Source organism: Bos javanicus, chromosome 1 (genome assembly GCF_032452875.1).
Source record: "Bos javanicus breed banteng chromosome 1, ARS-OSU_banteng_1.0, whole genome shotgun sequence".
Lineage (NCBI taxonomy): Eukaryota > Metazoa > Chordata > Mammalia > Artiodactyla > Bovidae > Bos > Bos javanicus.
Window position 1 is genome coordinate 84090895 of NC_083868.1, and position 15155 is coordinate 84106049.

The 15155-nt window shown below is 40.8% G+C and overlaps 1 protein-coding gene across 4 annotated transcripts in view; it reads left to right on the forward strand.

Moving 5' to 3' along the window:
• Positions 1-15155, forward strand: part of MCF2L2 (MCF.2 cell line derived transforming sequence-like 2) — a 259475-nt gene that overhangs the window by 218311 nt on the left and 26009 nt on the right. For all 4 annotated transcript variants that reach the window (XM_061414608.1, XM_061414617.1, XM_061414625.1 and 1 more), the window contains 3 exons: positions 13027-13242; positions 14090-14182; positions 14350-14428. In XM_061414608.1, the coding sequence (XP_061270592.1) occupies positions 13027-13242; positions 14090-14182; positions 14350-14428 (388 nt within the window). The remainder of the gene's footprint in view (positions 1-13026; positions 13243-14089; positions 14183-14349; positions 14429-15155) is intronic.

Consider the following 15155-nt stretch of genomic DNA (forward strand, 5'->3'; position numbering starts at 1 on the left):
GAGCTCACACCCATCAGATTCATCAACACACCAAAGTGAGGGTCACACCATTACATCACTAGTAGAAAAATGGGTTGGGGCTATATTTATTTCCTAAAACTGTCATAGCAAACCACCACAAATTGGGTGGCTGAAAAAACACAAAAATTTTTTCTCTCACAGTTCTGCAGGCAAGAATGCCAAAATCAAGGTGTTGGTAGGCCCATGCTCCCTCTGGAGATTCTAGGAAAGAATTGTTTCTTGCTGGTCTTCTGACTTTGTTAACTTAGAGCTGCATCACTCCAGTTTCTGCCTGTCGTCCTGTCTTCTCTTGTGTGTGTCTCTGTTTTCTTTTCTTATAAGGACATCAGTCACTGGATTAGGGCCCACCCTTATCCAGTATGACCTCATTTTAACTAATAACATCTGCAAAGAGCATATTTCCAAATAAAGTCACATTCTGAGATCCTGGGTGGACGTGAGTTTTGGGGGAAATACTGTTCAAGGCAGTTTAAGGTCATCACTGAATTGGCTTCCTCACAGTGCTGAGCATTTAGTTTCATGTCCCTCCAGGCCCTCACTAACTGTCAATAAATGGTTCAATACTTTTGGGCACAAATATCTACAAGAAGTTGTGCATGTGGTCTCTGATCTTGGGACCAACTCTTGTCTGATTGGAAAGAAAGGATACAAATGGTTGAAAAGATGGCAATAAGTCATCCTTGGTCCTGTTGAGAGCAATCCCCCTACCCTCTTCCCTTTGGAAGTGGGGGGCCTCCACACAGGCATGTGTCCATGATGGTAATATATGGACACCTGTCCTTCATCAGTGCTATACAGAGCATATGCCCTCAGCCACCACAGGATGGGCCTCAAGCATTGAGATGTCTGATCCCATCGCTAGTGTGGTCCTGAGAAAGTTGATGCAAGATTACCTGAGTGATATGCAGCCCATCTCTTCCAAGTCATCCCCCAAAACACAGCAGTTTCCTCTATTAACTCCAGGCTGACAGGCTAACTAGAAAAGGCAACCATATGGCCTCAAGAAGAGTCAGAACAATGACAGGAAAGGGGTCATGGATGTGGGAACTCGACAATTCTAGGACACATAGCAACTCTAGAGGTTTGGCCTGGGAAATCAGCTGGGGTTCTCACCGGTGTGCTCTACCTATACATGCCAGGTATGTCCTCTCTTCTCACTGCTCACTGACTGGTTTCCCCTCATCAGTCTCTTTTCCTCTTCCTCATAGTTTCTGGTGACTTACTTTCTCCATACCTCTTTTTCCTTATCGTTTATTCCAGCTCCAGCCCTCTCATAACACATCTCACAGTTACAATTCCTGCTGCTTACTGCTTCCCCCTCAGATCTCCTCAGTTCTCACAGGGATCAGACTGGCCATCTGGCACATCTTTTTTACACCAGGCCTCTGTGGTCAGGGACTGGCCCATCTCTGGATTCACATCCTTTGCTCAATCACAACCATGGCTGTGGGAGGGATGAGAAGTGTAGAGATTGTAAAGGACAAAAACACTGCTGCCAAAGGTGGCCTCTTCAACCTCTACAGCCCATGCCTTGGCAGATACCTTAGTTAACATCACCCACCCTCTGCAGGTCATCAGAGAGTATAACTGGGTTTGTTTCCTGCTTCCCCATTCTTCTGGCCTCTTTTAGAATTGCTTTTAAAAGCTGTGATGGTAAAAGGAATCCAGATTGGAAAAGAAGTAAAACTCTCATTGTTTGTAGATGACGTGATCCTCTACATAGAAAACCCTAAAGATACCACCAGAAAATCACTAGAGCTAATCAATAAATATAGTAAAGTTGCAGGATATAAAACTGGTACACAGAAATCCCTTGCATTCCTATATACTAACAATGGAAAAACAGAAAGAGATATTAAGGAAACAATCCCATTCCCCATTGCAACAAAAAGAATAAAATACTTAGGAATAAATTTACTTAAAGAAACAAAAGATTTATATATAGAAAACTATAAAATGCTGATGAAAGAAATCAAAGAGGACACAAATAGATGGAGAAATATACCATGTTCATGGATTAGAAGACTCAATATAGTGAAAATGAGTATACTACCCAAAGGAATCTATAGATTCAGTGCAATCCCTATCAAGCTACCAATGGTATTTTTCATAGAACTAGAACAAACAGTCTCATGATTTGTATGGAAATACAAAAAAACCTTGAATAGCCAAAGCAATGTTGAGAAAGTATAATGGAACTAGAGGAATCAACCTGTCTGACTTCAGACTATACTACATAGCTACAGTCATCAAGACAGTATGGTACTGGCACAGAGACAGAAATATAGATCAATGGAACAAAATAGAAAGTCCAGAGTTAAATCCATGCACCTGTGGACACCTTATGTTTGACAAAGATGGTAAAAATATACAATGGAGAAAAGACAGTCTCTTTAACAAAAGGTGCTGGAAAAACTGGTCAACCACATGTGAAAAAATGGAACTAGAACACTTTCTAACACCATACACAAAAACAAACTAAAAACGGATTAAAGATCTAAATGTAAGACCAGAAACTATAAAACTCTTAGAGGAAAACATAGGCAGAACACTCTCTGACATTAATCACAGCAAGATCCCTTATGACCCACCTCCCAGGGTAATGGAAATAAAAACAAAAATAAACAAATGGTACATAATTAAACTTAAAATCTTTTGCACAACAAAGGAAACTATAAGCAAGGTGAAAAAACAGCCTTCAGAATGGGAGAAAATAATAGCAAATGAAACAATTGACAAAGAATTACACTTCAAAATATACAAGCAGTTCATGCAACTCAATACAGAAAAATGAACAACCCAGTCAAAAAGTGGGCAAAAGAACTAAACAGACATTTCTCCAAAGAAGACATAAAAATGGCTAATAAGCACATAAAAAGATGCTCAACATCATTCATTATTAGAGAAATGCAAATCAAAACCACAATGACGGATCATCTCACACCGGTCAGAATGGCTGTCATCAAAAAGTCTACAAACAATAAATGCCTGAGAGGGTGTTGAGAAGTGGGAACCCTCTTACACTATTGGTGGGAATGCAAACTGGTGCAGCCACTATGAAGAACAGTGTGGAATTCCTTAAAAAAAAAAAACTGGGACTAGAACTGCAATACAACCCAGCAATCCCACTGCTGGGCAAACACCCCTAGGAAACCAGAATTGAAAGAGACACATGTACCCCAGTGTTCATTGCGGCACTGTTTACAATAGCTAGGACATGGAAGCAACCTAGATGTCCATCAGCAGACGAATGGATAAGGAAGTTGTGGTACATATACACAATGGAATATTACTCAGCTATAAAAAGAAACTCATTTGAGTCAGTTCTAATGAGCAGGATGGAACTGGAGCCTATTATACAGAGTGAAGTAAGTCAGAAAGAAAAACACAAAGCTGTATATTAATGCATATAAATGGAATTTAGGGCTTCCTGGTGGTGCTAGTGGTAAAGAACCTGCCTGCCAATATAGGAGACACAGAAGATGTGGGTTCAATTCCTGGGTTGGGAAAATCCCCTGGAAAAGGGCATTCCAGAATTCTTTCCTGGAAAAGCTCATGGACAGAGGAGACTGGATGGCTATAGTCCATAGGGTCGGAAAGAGTTGAATATGACTGAAGCGACTTAGCACTCATGCATTAACTCCACTGAGTGCTTAACTTCGGCAGGGGGATTGTCACTCAGAGAAGCATATCACTATCCCCTATGGAATTTAGAAAGATGGTAATGATGATCCAATGGTGGAAAGTTCTGACAAAACGTGGTCCACTTGAGAAGGGAATGGCAAACCACTTCAGGAATTATTGCCTTGAGAACCCCATGGACAGTATGAAAGGCTAAAAGATAGGACACTGATAGATGAACTTCCCAGGTTGGTAGGTGCCCAGTATGCTACTGGAGATCAGTGGAGAAATAACTCCAGAAAGAATAAAGAGACAGAGCCAAAGAAAAACAACACCCAGTTTTGGATGTGACTGGTGATGGAAGCCAAGTCCGATGCTATAAAGAGCAATAATGCATAGGAACCTGGAACGTTAGGTCCATGAATCAAGGCAAATTCAGTTCAGTTCAGTTCAGTCACTCAGTCGTGTCCAACTCTTTGTGACCCCATGAACTGCAGCACGCCAGGCCTCCCTGTCTATCCCAACTCCCAGAGTCCACCCAAACCCATGTCCATTGAGTCGGTGATGCCATCCAACCAGCTCATCCTCTGTCATCCCCTTCTCCTCCTGCCCTCAATCTTTCCCAGCATTAGGGTCTTTTCAAATGAGTCAGCTCTTTGCATCAGGTGGGCAAAGTATTGGAGTTTCAGCTTCAACATCAGTCCTACCAATGAATACCCAGGACTGATCTGCTTTAGGATGGACTGATTGGATCTCCTTGCAGTCCAAGGGACTCTCAAGAGTCTTCTCCAACACCACAGTTCAAAAGCATCAATTCTTCGGCTCTCAGCTTTCTTTGTAGTCCAACTCTCAGATCCATACATGACTACTGGAAAAACCATAGCCTTGACTAGACGGACCTTTGTTGGCAAAGTAATGCCTCTGCTTTATAATATGCTATCTAGATTGGTCATAACTTTCCTTCCAAGGAGTAAGCGTCTTTTAATTTCAAGGCAAATTGGAAGTGGTCAAACAGGAGATGGCAAGAGTGAACATTGACATTTTAGGAATCAGTGAACTAAAATGGACTAGAATGGGTGAATTGAACTCAGATGACCATTGTATCTACTACTGTGGGCAAGAATCCCTTAGAAGAAATGGAGTAGCCATCATAGTCAACAAAAGAGTCTGAAATGCAGTACTTGGATGCAATCCCCAAAATGACAGAATGATCTCTGCTCATTTCCAAGGCAAACCACTCAATATCACAGTAATCCAAGTCTATGCCCCAAAGAGTAATGCTGAAGAAGCTGAAGTTGAATGGTTCTATGAAGACCTATAAGACCATCTAGAACTAACACCCAAAAAATATGTCCTTTTCATTATAGGGGACTGGAATGCAAAAGTAGGAAGTCAAGAAATACCAGGGCAAATTTGGCCTTGGAATACAGAATGAAGCAGGGTAAAGGCTAACAAAGTTTTGCCAAGAGAACACACTGGTCACAGCAAGCACCCTCTTCCAACAACACAAGTAAAGACCTTACACATGGACATCACCAGATGGTCAATACTGAAATCAGATTGATTATATTATTTGCAGCCAAAGATGGAGAAGCTCTATACAGTCAGCAAAAAAAAAAAAAAAAAGACCGGGAGCTGACTGTGGCTCAGCTCATGAACTCCTTATTGCCAAATTCAGACTTACATTGAAGAAAGTAGGAAAAACCACTAGACCATTTAGGTATGACCTAAATAAAATCTCTTATGGCTATACAGTGGTAGTGAGAAATAGATTCAAGGGATTAGATCTGATAGACAGAGTGCCTGAAGAACTATGGACAGAGGTTCATTGTATAGGAGGCCATAATCAAGACCATACTGAGGAAAAGAAATGCAAAAAGGCCAAATGGTTGTCTGAGGAGGCCTTACAAATAGCTATGAAAAGAAGAGAAGTGAAAGGCAAAAGAGAAAAGGAAAGATATACCCATTTGAATGCAGAGTTCCAAAGAATAGCAAGGAGAGATAAGAAAGCCTTCCTCAGTGATCAATACAAAGAAATAGAGGAAAACAATAAAATGGGAAAGACTAGAGATCTCTTCAAGAAAATTAGAGATACCAAGGGAATGTTTCATGCCAAGATGGACACAATAAAGGACAGAAATGGTATGGACCTCACAGAAGCAGAAGATATTAAGAAGAGGTGGCAAGAATACACAGAAGAACTATACAAAAAAGATCTTCATGACCCAGATAATAACGATGGTGTGATCACTCATCTAGAGCCAGACATCCAGGAATGTGAAGTCAAGTGAGCCTTAGGAAGCATCACTACAAACAAAGCTAGTGGAGGTTATAGAATTCCAGTTGAGCTATTTCAAATCCTGAAAGATGATGCTGTGAAAGTGCTGCACCCAATATGCCAGTAAATTTGGAAAACTCACAGTGGCCACAGGACTGGAAAAGGTCAGTTCGCATTCCAATCCCAATGAAACGCAATGCCAAAGAATGTTCAAACTTCTGCACAATTCCACTCATCTCACACACTAGCAAAGTAATGCTCAAAATTCTCCCAAGCCAGGCTTCAACAGTATGTGAACTCTGAGCTTCCAGATGTTCAAGCAGGGTTTAGAAAAGGCAGAGGAACCAGAAATCAAATTGCCAACATCCATAGGATCATCAAAAAAGCAAGAGAATTTCAGAGAACCATCTATTTCTGCTTTATTGACTATGCCAAAGCCTTTGACTGTGTGGATCACAACAAACTGGGAAATTCTTCAAGAGATGGGAATACCAGACCACCTGACCTGCCTCCTGAGAAATCTGTATGCAGGTCAAGAAGCAACAGTTAGAACTGGACATGGAACAATAGACTGGTTCCAAATTGGGAAAGGAGTACGTCAAGGCTGTGTATTGTCAAACTGCTTATTTAGCTTATATGCAAAGTACATCATGAGAAATGCTGTACTGGGTGAAGCACAAGCTGGAATCAAGATTGCCAGGAGAAATATCAATAATCTCAGATACTCAGGTGATACCACCCTTATGGCAGAAAGCGAAGAGGAACTGAAGAGTCTCTTGATGAAAGTGAAAGAGGAGAGTGAAAAAGCTGGCTTAAAACTCAACATTCAAAAAACGAAGATCATGGCATCTGGTCCCATTACTTCATGGCAAATAGATGGAGAAACAATGGAAACAGTGACAGACTTTATTTTTCTGGGCTCCAAAATCACTGCAGATGTTGGCTGCAGCCATGAAATTAAAAGATGCTTGCTCCTTAAAAGAAAAGCTATGGCAAACCTAGAGAGCATATTAAAAAGCAGAGACATTACTTTGTTGAAAAATGTCCATCTAGTCAAAGCTGTGGTTTTATATGGATATGAGAGTTAGACTGTAAAAAAGCTGAAGAAAGAAAGTACTAAAGAACTGATGCTTTTGAACTGTGGTGTTGGAGAGGACTTTTGAGATTCCCTTGAACTGCACAGAGATCAAACCATTCAATCCTAAAGGAAATCAGTCCTGACTATTCATTGGAAGGACTGCTGCTGAAGCTGAAACTTCAATACTTTGGCGACTAGATGCAAAGAACTGACTCATTTGAAAAGACCCTGATGCTGGGAAAGATTGAAGGGGGAGGAGAAAGGGACGACAGAGGATGAGATGGTTGGATGGCATCAGCAACTCAATGGACATGAGTTTGAGGAAACTCCGGGAGTTGGCAATGGACAAGGAGGCCTGGTGTGCTGCAGTCCATGGGGTTGCAAAGCATCAGACACACTGAGCGTCTGTACTGAACTGAACAACAATCCTTATGCAAGGCAGCAAAAAAGACACGATGTAAAACACAGACTTGAACTTTGTGGGAGAAGGTGAGGGCGGGATAATTTGAGAGAATAGCATTGAAACATGTGTATTACCATATGTAAAACAGATGACCAGTGCAAGTTTGAAGCATAAAGCAGGGCACCCATAGGTACTCCGGGGCAACCCAGAGGAATGGGGTGGAGAAGTAGGTGGGACTGGGTTTTAAGATGGGGGAACACATATTTACCCATAGCTGATTCATGTTGATGTATGACAAGTGCCATCACAATATTGTAAAGTAATTAGCCTCCCATTAAAATAAATTAATTTTAAAACAAAAAGCTGTGCCGGGACTTCCCTGGTGGTCCAGTGGGTAGGGCTCTGCACTCCCAGTGCAGGAAGTCCAGGTTCAGTGCAGTGGGCTCAGCATTTGATGCAGTGATCCTTTATGAAGACCCATGGGAGAAATTTCTTTCATATCTTATTAACAAGTTGATATGCTTTTCCTGCGGAGAAGGCGATGGCACCCCACTCCAGTACTCTTGTCTGGAAAATCCCATGGATGGAGGAGCCTGGTAGGCTGCAGTCCATGGAGTCGCGAAGAGTCAGACACGACTGAGCGACTTCACTTTCACTTTTCACTTTCATGCATTGGAGAAGGAAATGGCAACCCACTCCAGTGTTCTTACCTGGAGAATCCCAGGGATGGCGGAGCCTGGTGGGCTGCCGTCTATGGGGTCTCACAGAGTCGGACACGACTGAAGCGACTTAGAAGTGCTTTTCAGCAGCAGCAGCAGTGCTTTTCCTGAACAACTGGTTTGGGTAAGTCTTCAGACATAATGAACTGTATAGCTCTCCATATTTCCTTGTGTACTGCCTGGTAGATCAGAGCCTAGTCTGCAGCAGATTCACATGGCTTTATTGTATGTGTTTTATGTACATCTTCTTTATCTTATTGTTTTAAGCTCTATTTTTTTCTTCGCCCTAATCTCCTTGGTTATTTTCTGTCTGCCTTATTTTACACAGACAGAAAATATATATTTTATAAGAACTGGACATGGAACAACAGACTGGTTCCAAATGGAAGAGGAGTACGTGAAGGCCGCTTATTTAGCTTACATGCAGAGTACATCATGAGAAACACTGGGCTGGATAAAGCACAAGCTGGAATCAAGATTGCTGGGAGAAATATCAGTAACCTCAGATGTGCAGATGATACCACCCTTATGGCAGAAAGTGAACAACTAAAGAGCCTGTTGATAACAGTGAAAGAGGAGAGTGAAAAAGTTGACTTCAAACTCAAATTTCAGCAAACTAAGATCATGGCATCTGGTCCCATCACTTCATGGCAAATAGATGGGGAAACAATGGAAACAGTGACAGACTTTATTTTTCTGGGCTCCAAAATCACTGCAGATGGTGACTGCAGCCATGAAATTAAAAGATGCTTTTTCCTTGGCAGGAAAGTTGTGACCAACCTAGACAGCATATTAAAAAGAAGAGACATTACTTTGCTAACAAACGTCCATCTAGTCAAAACTATGGTTTTTCCAATAGTCATGTATGAATGTGAGAGTTGGACTATAAACAAAACTGAGTGCCGAAGAATTGATGCTTTTGAACTGTGGTGTTGGAGAAGACTCTTGAGAGTCCCTTGGACTGCAAGGAGATCAAACTGTCCATCCTAAAGGAAATCAGTCCTGAATATTCATTGCAAGGACTGATGCTGAAGCTGAAACTCCAATACTTTGGCCACCTGATGCGAAGAACTGACTCATTTGAAAAAATCCTGATGCTGGGAAAGATTTAAAGCAGGAGGAGAAGGGGACGACAGAAGATGAGATGGTTGGATGGCATCACTGACTCATGACATGGACATGAGTTTGAGTAAACTCCGGGAATTGGTGATGGACAGGGAGGCCTGGCATGCTGCGGTCCATGGGATTGCAGAGAGTCGGACACAACTGAGCAACTGAACTAATCTAATTTTTGAAATGAAATGGAGTATAAATCAGTTTTTAAATAGAAACTAGTGAATACAGTTGTTCCTGTGGCAGATATTAAACACCTTCTTTTGCAAGCCTTGACTAAATATATTTCCTGCACTTTATATGTCTGAGGAAGGAAAGTTATGACCAACCTAGATAGCATATTCAGAAGCAGAGACATTACTTTGCCAACAAAGTTTCGTCTCGTCAAGGCTATGATTTTTCCTGTGGTCATGTATGGATGTGAGAGTTGGACTGTGAAGAAGGCTGAGTGCCGAAGAATTGATGCTTTTGAACTGTGGTGTTGGAGAAGACTCTTGAGAGTCCCTTGGACTGCAAGGAGATCCAACCAGTCCATCCTAAAGCAGACCAGTGCTGGGTATTCATTGGTAGGACTGATGTTGAAGCTGAAACTCCAATACTTTGCTCACCTGATGCGAAGAGTTGACTCATTGGAAAAGACTGTGATGCTGGGAGGGATTGAGGGCAGGAGGAGAAGGGGATGACAGAGGATGAGATGGTTGGATGGCATCACTGACTCGATGGACGTGAGTCTCAGTGAACTCCGGGAGTTGGTGATGGATAGGGAGGCCTGGCGTGCTGTGATTCATGGGGTCGCAAAGAGTCGGACACGACTGAGCGACTGATCTGATCTGATCTGATATGTCTGAGTAATATAAATTAAATGGTTATAAAAGAAGACAGCAATCACTGAGGGCTGGAGTGGTTACATTTAAGTGGGTGCAGGAAGTATGTGTATAGAGTGAGTAACTTCTCACAGATCCGTATGAACCCATTACCCACCTGTCTTAGTTCGTGGTCAAGCTGAGTTTGTGCAACCTGCAACAGGAACATCATGCTTTTAGGAGAGAAGGCCTTGTAACTGGGGTTTTTACTCCTCAGTGAGGACTTCACTCACCACATTTACCGCATGTAAATTTTATAAAAGAAAAAGAGGAAAACAGTACTGAAATTATGACACACACACCATGAAACTGATTAGAATTTATTGCCTTGAGGTTTTTATTTAGACTTTCAGATATACAGTCATTTTTAAAAAAACATAAATACAGTATACTAATGCATATATATGGAATTTAGAAAGATGGTAACAATAACCCGGTGTACGAGACAGCAAAAGAGACACTGATGTATAAAACAGTCTTATGGACTCTGTGGGAGAGGGAGAGGGTGGGAAGATTTGGGAGAATGGCAATGAAACATGTAAAATATCATGTAGGAAATGAGTTGCCAGTCCAGGTTCGATGCACGATGCTGGATGCTTGGGGCTGGTACACTGGGACGGCCCAGATGGATGGTATGGGGAGGGAGGAGGGAGGAGGGTTCGGGATGGGGAACACATGTATACCTGTGGTGGATTCATTTTGATATTTGGCAAAACTAATACAATGATGTAAAGTTTAAAAATAAAATAAAATTAGAAAAAAAAAAGGTATTTACAGTTCAATATACATAATATTCTTTTAATGCCTATTTAATGGTACATGATGTTGTTGTTGTTCAGTCACTAAGTCAGACATGACCTCTTTATGACCTCATGGACTGCGGCACACCAGCGTTCCCTGTCCTTCACTATCTCCCCAAATTTGCTCAAACTCTTATCCATTGACTCAGTGATGCCATCCAAGCATTTCATCCTCTGTCATCCCCTTCTCCTCTTGCCCTCAATCTTTCCCAGCATCAGGGTCTTTTCCAATGATTCAGCTCTTTGCATCAAGTGGCCAGCCAAAGTATTGGAGCTTCAGCTTTAGCACCAGTCCTTCCAATGAAAATTTGTAGTTGATTTCCTTTAGGATTGACTGGTTTTATCCCCTTGCTGTCCAACGAACTCTCAAGAGTCTTTTCCAACACCACAGTTCAAAGGCATCAATTCTTCAGCACTCAGCCTTCTTTATGGTCCAACTCTCACATCCATCCATGACTACTGGAGAAACCATAGCTTTGACTATGATGTGTCTGCTTTTTAATACACTGTCTAGGTTTGTCATAGCTATTCTTCCAACAAGCAAGCATCTTTGAATTTCATGGCTGCAATCACTGTCTGCATTGATTTTGGAGCCCAAGAAAATGAAGTCTGACACTGTTTCCACATTTTCCCCATCTATTTGTGATGAAATGATAGGACCAGATGTCATGATCTTCGTTTTTTGAATGTTGAATTTTAAGCCAGCTTTTTCGCTCTCCTCTTTCACCTTCATTAAGAGGCTCTTTAGTTCCTCTTCATTTTCTGCTGTTAAAGTGACATATCTGAGGTTATTGATATTTCTCCTGGCAATCTTGATTCCAGCTTGTGATTCATCCAGCCCAGCATTTCACATGATGTACTCTGCATTTAAGAGTACTATGGGGTCGCACAGAGTCGGACACGACTGAAGCGACTTAGTAGTAGTAGTAGTAATGTACATTATATCTAATAATGACTTTTAAATTGTGAGGATTTATCTTAGCTAGATATAACACAGGGAAATATCTCTGTCTTGGTCTGATTCAAATAATTTTTTCCTTTGGTGTTTTGATTCTGGAAAATAAATTCTTGATTATGTACTTTAGTGATACAGTTTTTTATAAATACCACATTTCTAGCTCACCACACTCCGCTACTTTTAGAGAGAGCTCAGAGAAGGCAGAATCACCTCATTTGGACTTTCAGCCAGACATTTGAGGGTGGAGGGAGAGGCATCATAGTGAGTGTGTGCCTTAGAACCAAAAAGGTTAGACCAAAAACAAACAAAAAAAATTGTCATTTGGGATTAAGTTTACACTGTTCACTCACTCTGAAAAATGCAGTTGTTGTTTAGTCAATAAGTTGTGTCCAACTCTTTTGCGACCCCACAGATTGTAGCCTGCCAGGCTCCTCTGCCCATGGAATTCTCCAGGCCAGAATACTGGACTGGGTTGCCATTTCCTACTCCAGGAGGTCTTCCCAACCCAAGGATCGAACTTGCATCTCCTGCATTGGCAGGCAGATTCTTTACCACTGAGCCACTAGGGAAGCCCAAAATGCAGAGTTGAATGTAATTACCATTTCCTTTACAATGTTATAAAGATTAGGTCATCCTAAGCTTTCTCTTTCAGAACAAATGTCATGTTCTTATGTTCTCATGTTGCTGAGGCAGACGTTAAAATACATCTGAATTAGGATGGAACCCACAGATTACCAAAGATCTATACTGCAGCAAAGATACTGGCTTTCTCAAACATAATTAAAACATTAATATCTTGCCCTTATTAAGTAGTGTCATATCAAAAACAAAGAAAAGGAAATGGAATTCTGCTAGCTAAAATTAATTGTAAGATAAAAATATCAGAGTACCAAAAAAAAAAAAAAAGATATCAGAGTACCAATACCTTTAGTTCAAAGTATTTCTAACATGCTTTATGTTAATTACCTTATACTGCTGCACTATTCCTTATTAACTGAATGACACCATGCTGATTGAAGCTCATAAAATTGTTGTTTTGGTAAGTGACAGATTAGCCTGAATGACAATTGTAAGATTGTAAACGTCAAATAAGGGTGCTCTGCAATTTGACAGCTTCTGTTTTATCAAGTAATTTAATAGCTCCTTTTTGTGTGTATCTATGTTTCCCAAAGGATGATATTGGAAAATTCGGCAAGTTGTTGATGCATGGTTCTTTCAACGTTTGGACAGTTCACAAAGATCGTTATAAGATGAAGGATTTAATTCGATTCAAGCCCAGCCAGAGGCAAATCTATCTATTTGAACGGGAAATAATGTTCTGTAAGATACAGTTGGAGCCCAGTGACCAGGGCCTGTCCCCTCACTACAGCTTTAAGAAGTCTATGAAGGTAAAGGTGTCCTATTGCACTTGGGAGTCAGCACAACCCTGTGGGGAGAAATACTGTTATCTTTACTTTATAGATAAAGAAACTGAAGCTTAGAGAGGTGAGGTTAACTTGTCAGATGCCACAAACAGAGCGAGAATCCACCCAGGTCTGATTCTAGAGTCAGCGCTTGTAATCAGTCACTAAACAGGCCCAGGGCTGGCTCAGGTTGCCTTTGTACTGGGTAGAGAAAAGGGACCCTATGGCAGCCTATCTAGACAAACTAATTAAAAAGTACCCTCTTTTGTCCAGGCAGAGGATTGACAGTCTTGGAGATTAGAGCACGGGCTGAATTTCATCTTCTCAACCAGGCATCTTTTCATACAAATGTAGGCAACACCTGATCCTGGGGGTCCAGGAACCCATGTCCACACCAACCATTGCCTCTTGCTTGTATGAGAAATATTTCATAGCTAGCGATCACATATACACATACATGCTCTTGTAATTAAAGTTGTTAATTTATTCATAGTGCTTTTTATTTATGTTTCATAGTGGACACTAATTCAGTTACTATTATGTAGAGATTTGTGACATACTCAGGTATTAAAGGAGAGATCACCATTTTGCTTACCGTTGAAGGCTACAGCTGTGCCTGAGGAATGATATCATCTGTGTTGTCCTCTGAAACAGACAAGATAAATGACACAAGCTGTGTTTTATGTTCCTTGGGGTTGTTAACAGAGAACAGTAAAACACTTAGAAGAAAGATGGAAGAAAAGAGATCAAGGGTAGAAAGAATTGGAGTGACAGGGATAATTCTTAAATCGGAAGAGATGGCATAGAGAATTTTCTTCTTTGTTTACAATAGTTGATGACACTTTCAATTCGCCAACTTGGAAGGGGGAGCAACAGAAAGTTTGAAATTGCCAACCAAAATGGACTTGAAAAATACATCCTACAGGTAAAATTCATGCCTTTCCCATAGGTGTCTCTCCTCTTTCCCTATCATGTTCCCATAACTCAGCAACTGTTTTTTATCTCATTCTAAAAGTCATCCAGAGAATAAAAGTCCTGTCCAATTAATGTACGAGGTGATAATAGTCAGTATTTTCTTATCTGTAATTGCAGGCAGCTTCAAAAGAAATCAGAGATTGTTGGTTTTCAGAAATAAGTAAATTATTGATGAAACAACAAAACAATATTAAAGGTAAGTTTACCCTTGCTGACTTCAGTTTGGGGAGTATACTGGTTCCACCTTTGTGTGGAATCCGTGTGGAGGTGTGGAGATTGGGGATATTGTTAAAGAAAATGATTTGCCTAGAAAATAACTGTGGGCACATTTTCATAGTACCTGGAAGCACCTGTGCTTGCTTTAGATGGTATAGGGGTTTTGTAATTGTGTGTATGTCCCTTTTAGACATGATCTCACCTACCCAATTGCCCAGACCCAGTTTTCTCAATCAGAAGTCAATAATATGCAGCCCAGAGGAGGGTCCTCAACAGAACTCAGCCAGGCTGGTGCCCTTATCTCAGACTTCCAGCCTCCAGAACTGTAAGAAAGAAACTTCAGTCATTTATAAGCCATCCAGGATATGGTATTTTGTTATAGCAGCCTGAATTAAGACAGAGACTTGATGAAAATCAGTTGACCATAGATATAGACTTCTTGGTTGACAGTCTTTTACTTAAAGCACTTTTGTCATCCCACTATTTTGTAGCCTCCATAGTTTATAATAAGAGTTAAGCTATTAACTTACTAAAAAATATTTGCATGATACAGGTTGCTTTTCTCTTGCTACTTTCTAGATTCTCTCTTTCTCTCTTTTTTTTAAATTAAAGGGTCATTGACCTTCAAAGTATGTTTGTTCCAGGTGCACAGCTTAGTAGTTCAGTATTTCTATACACAAAATATTGCCACAATATATGTCAAAAGG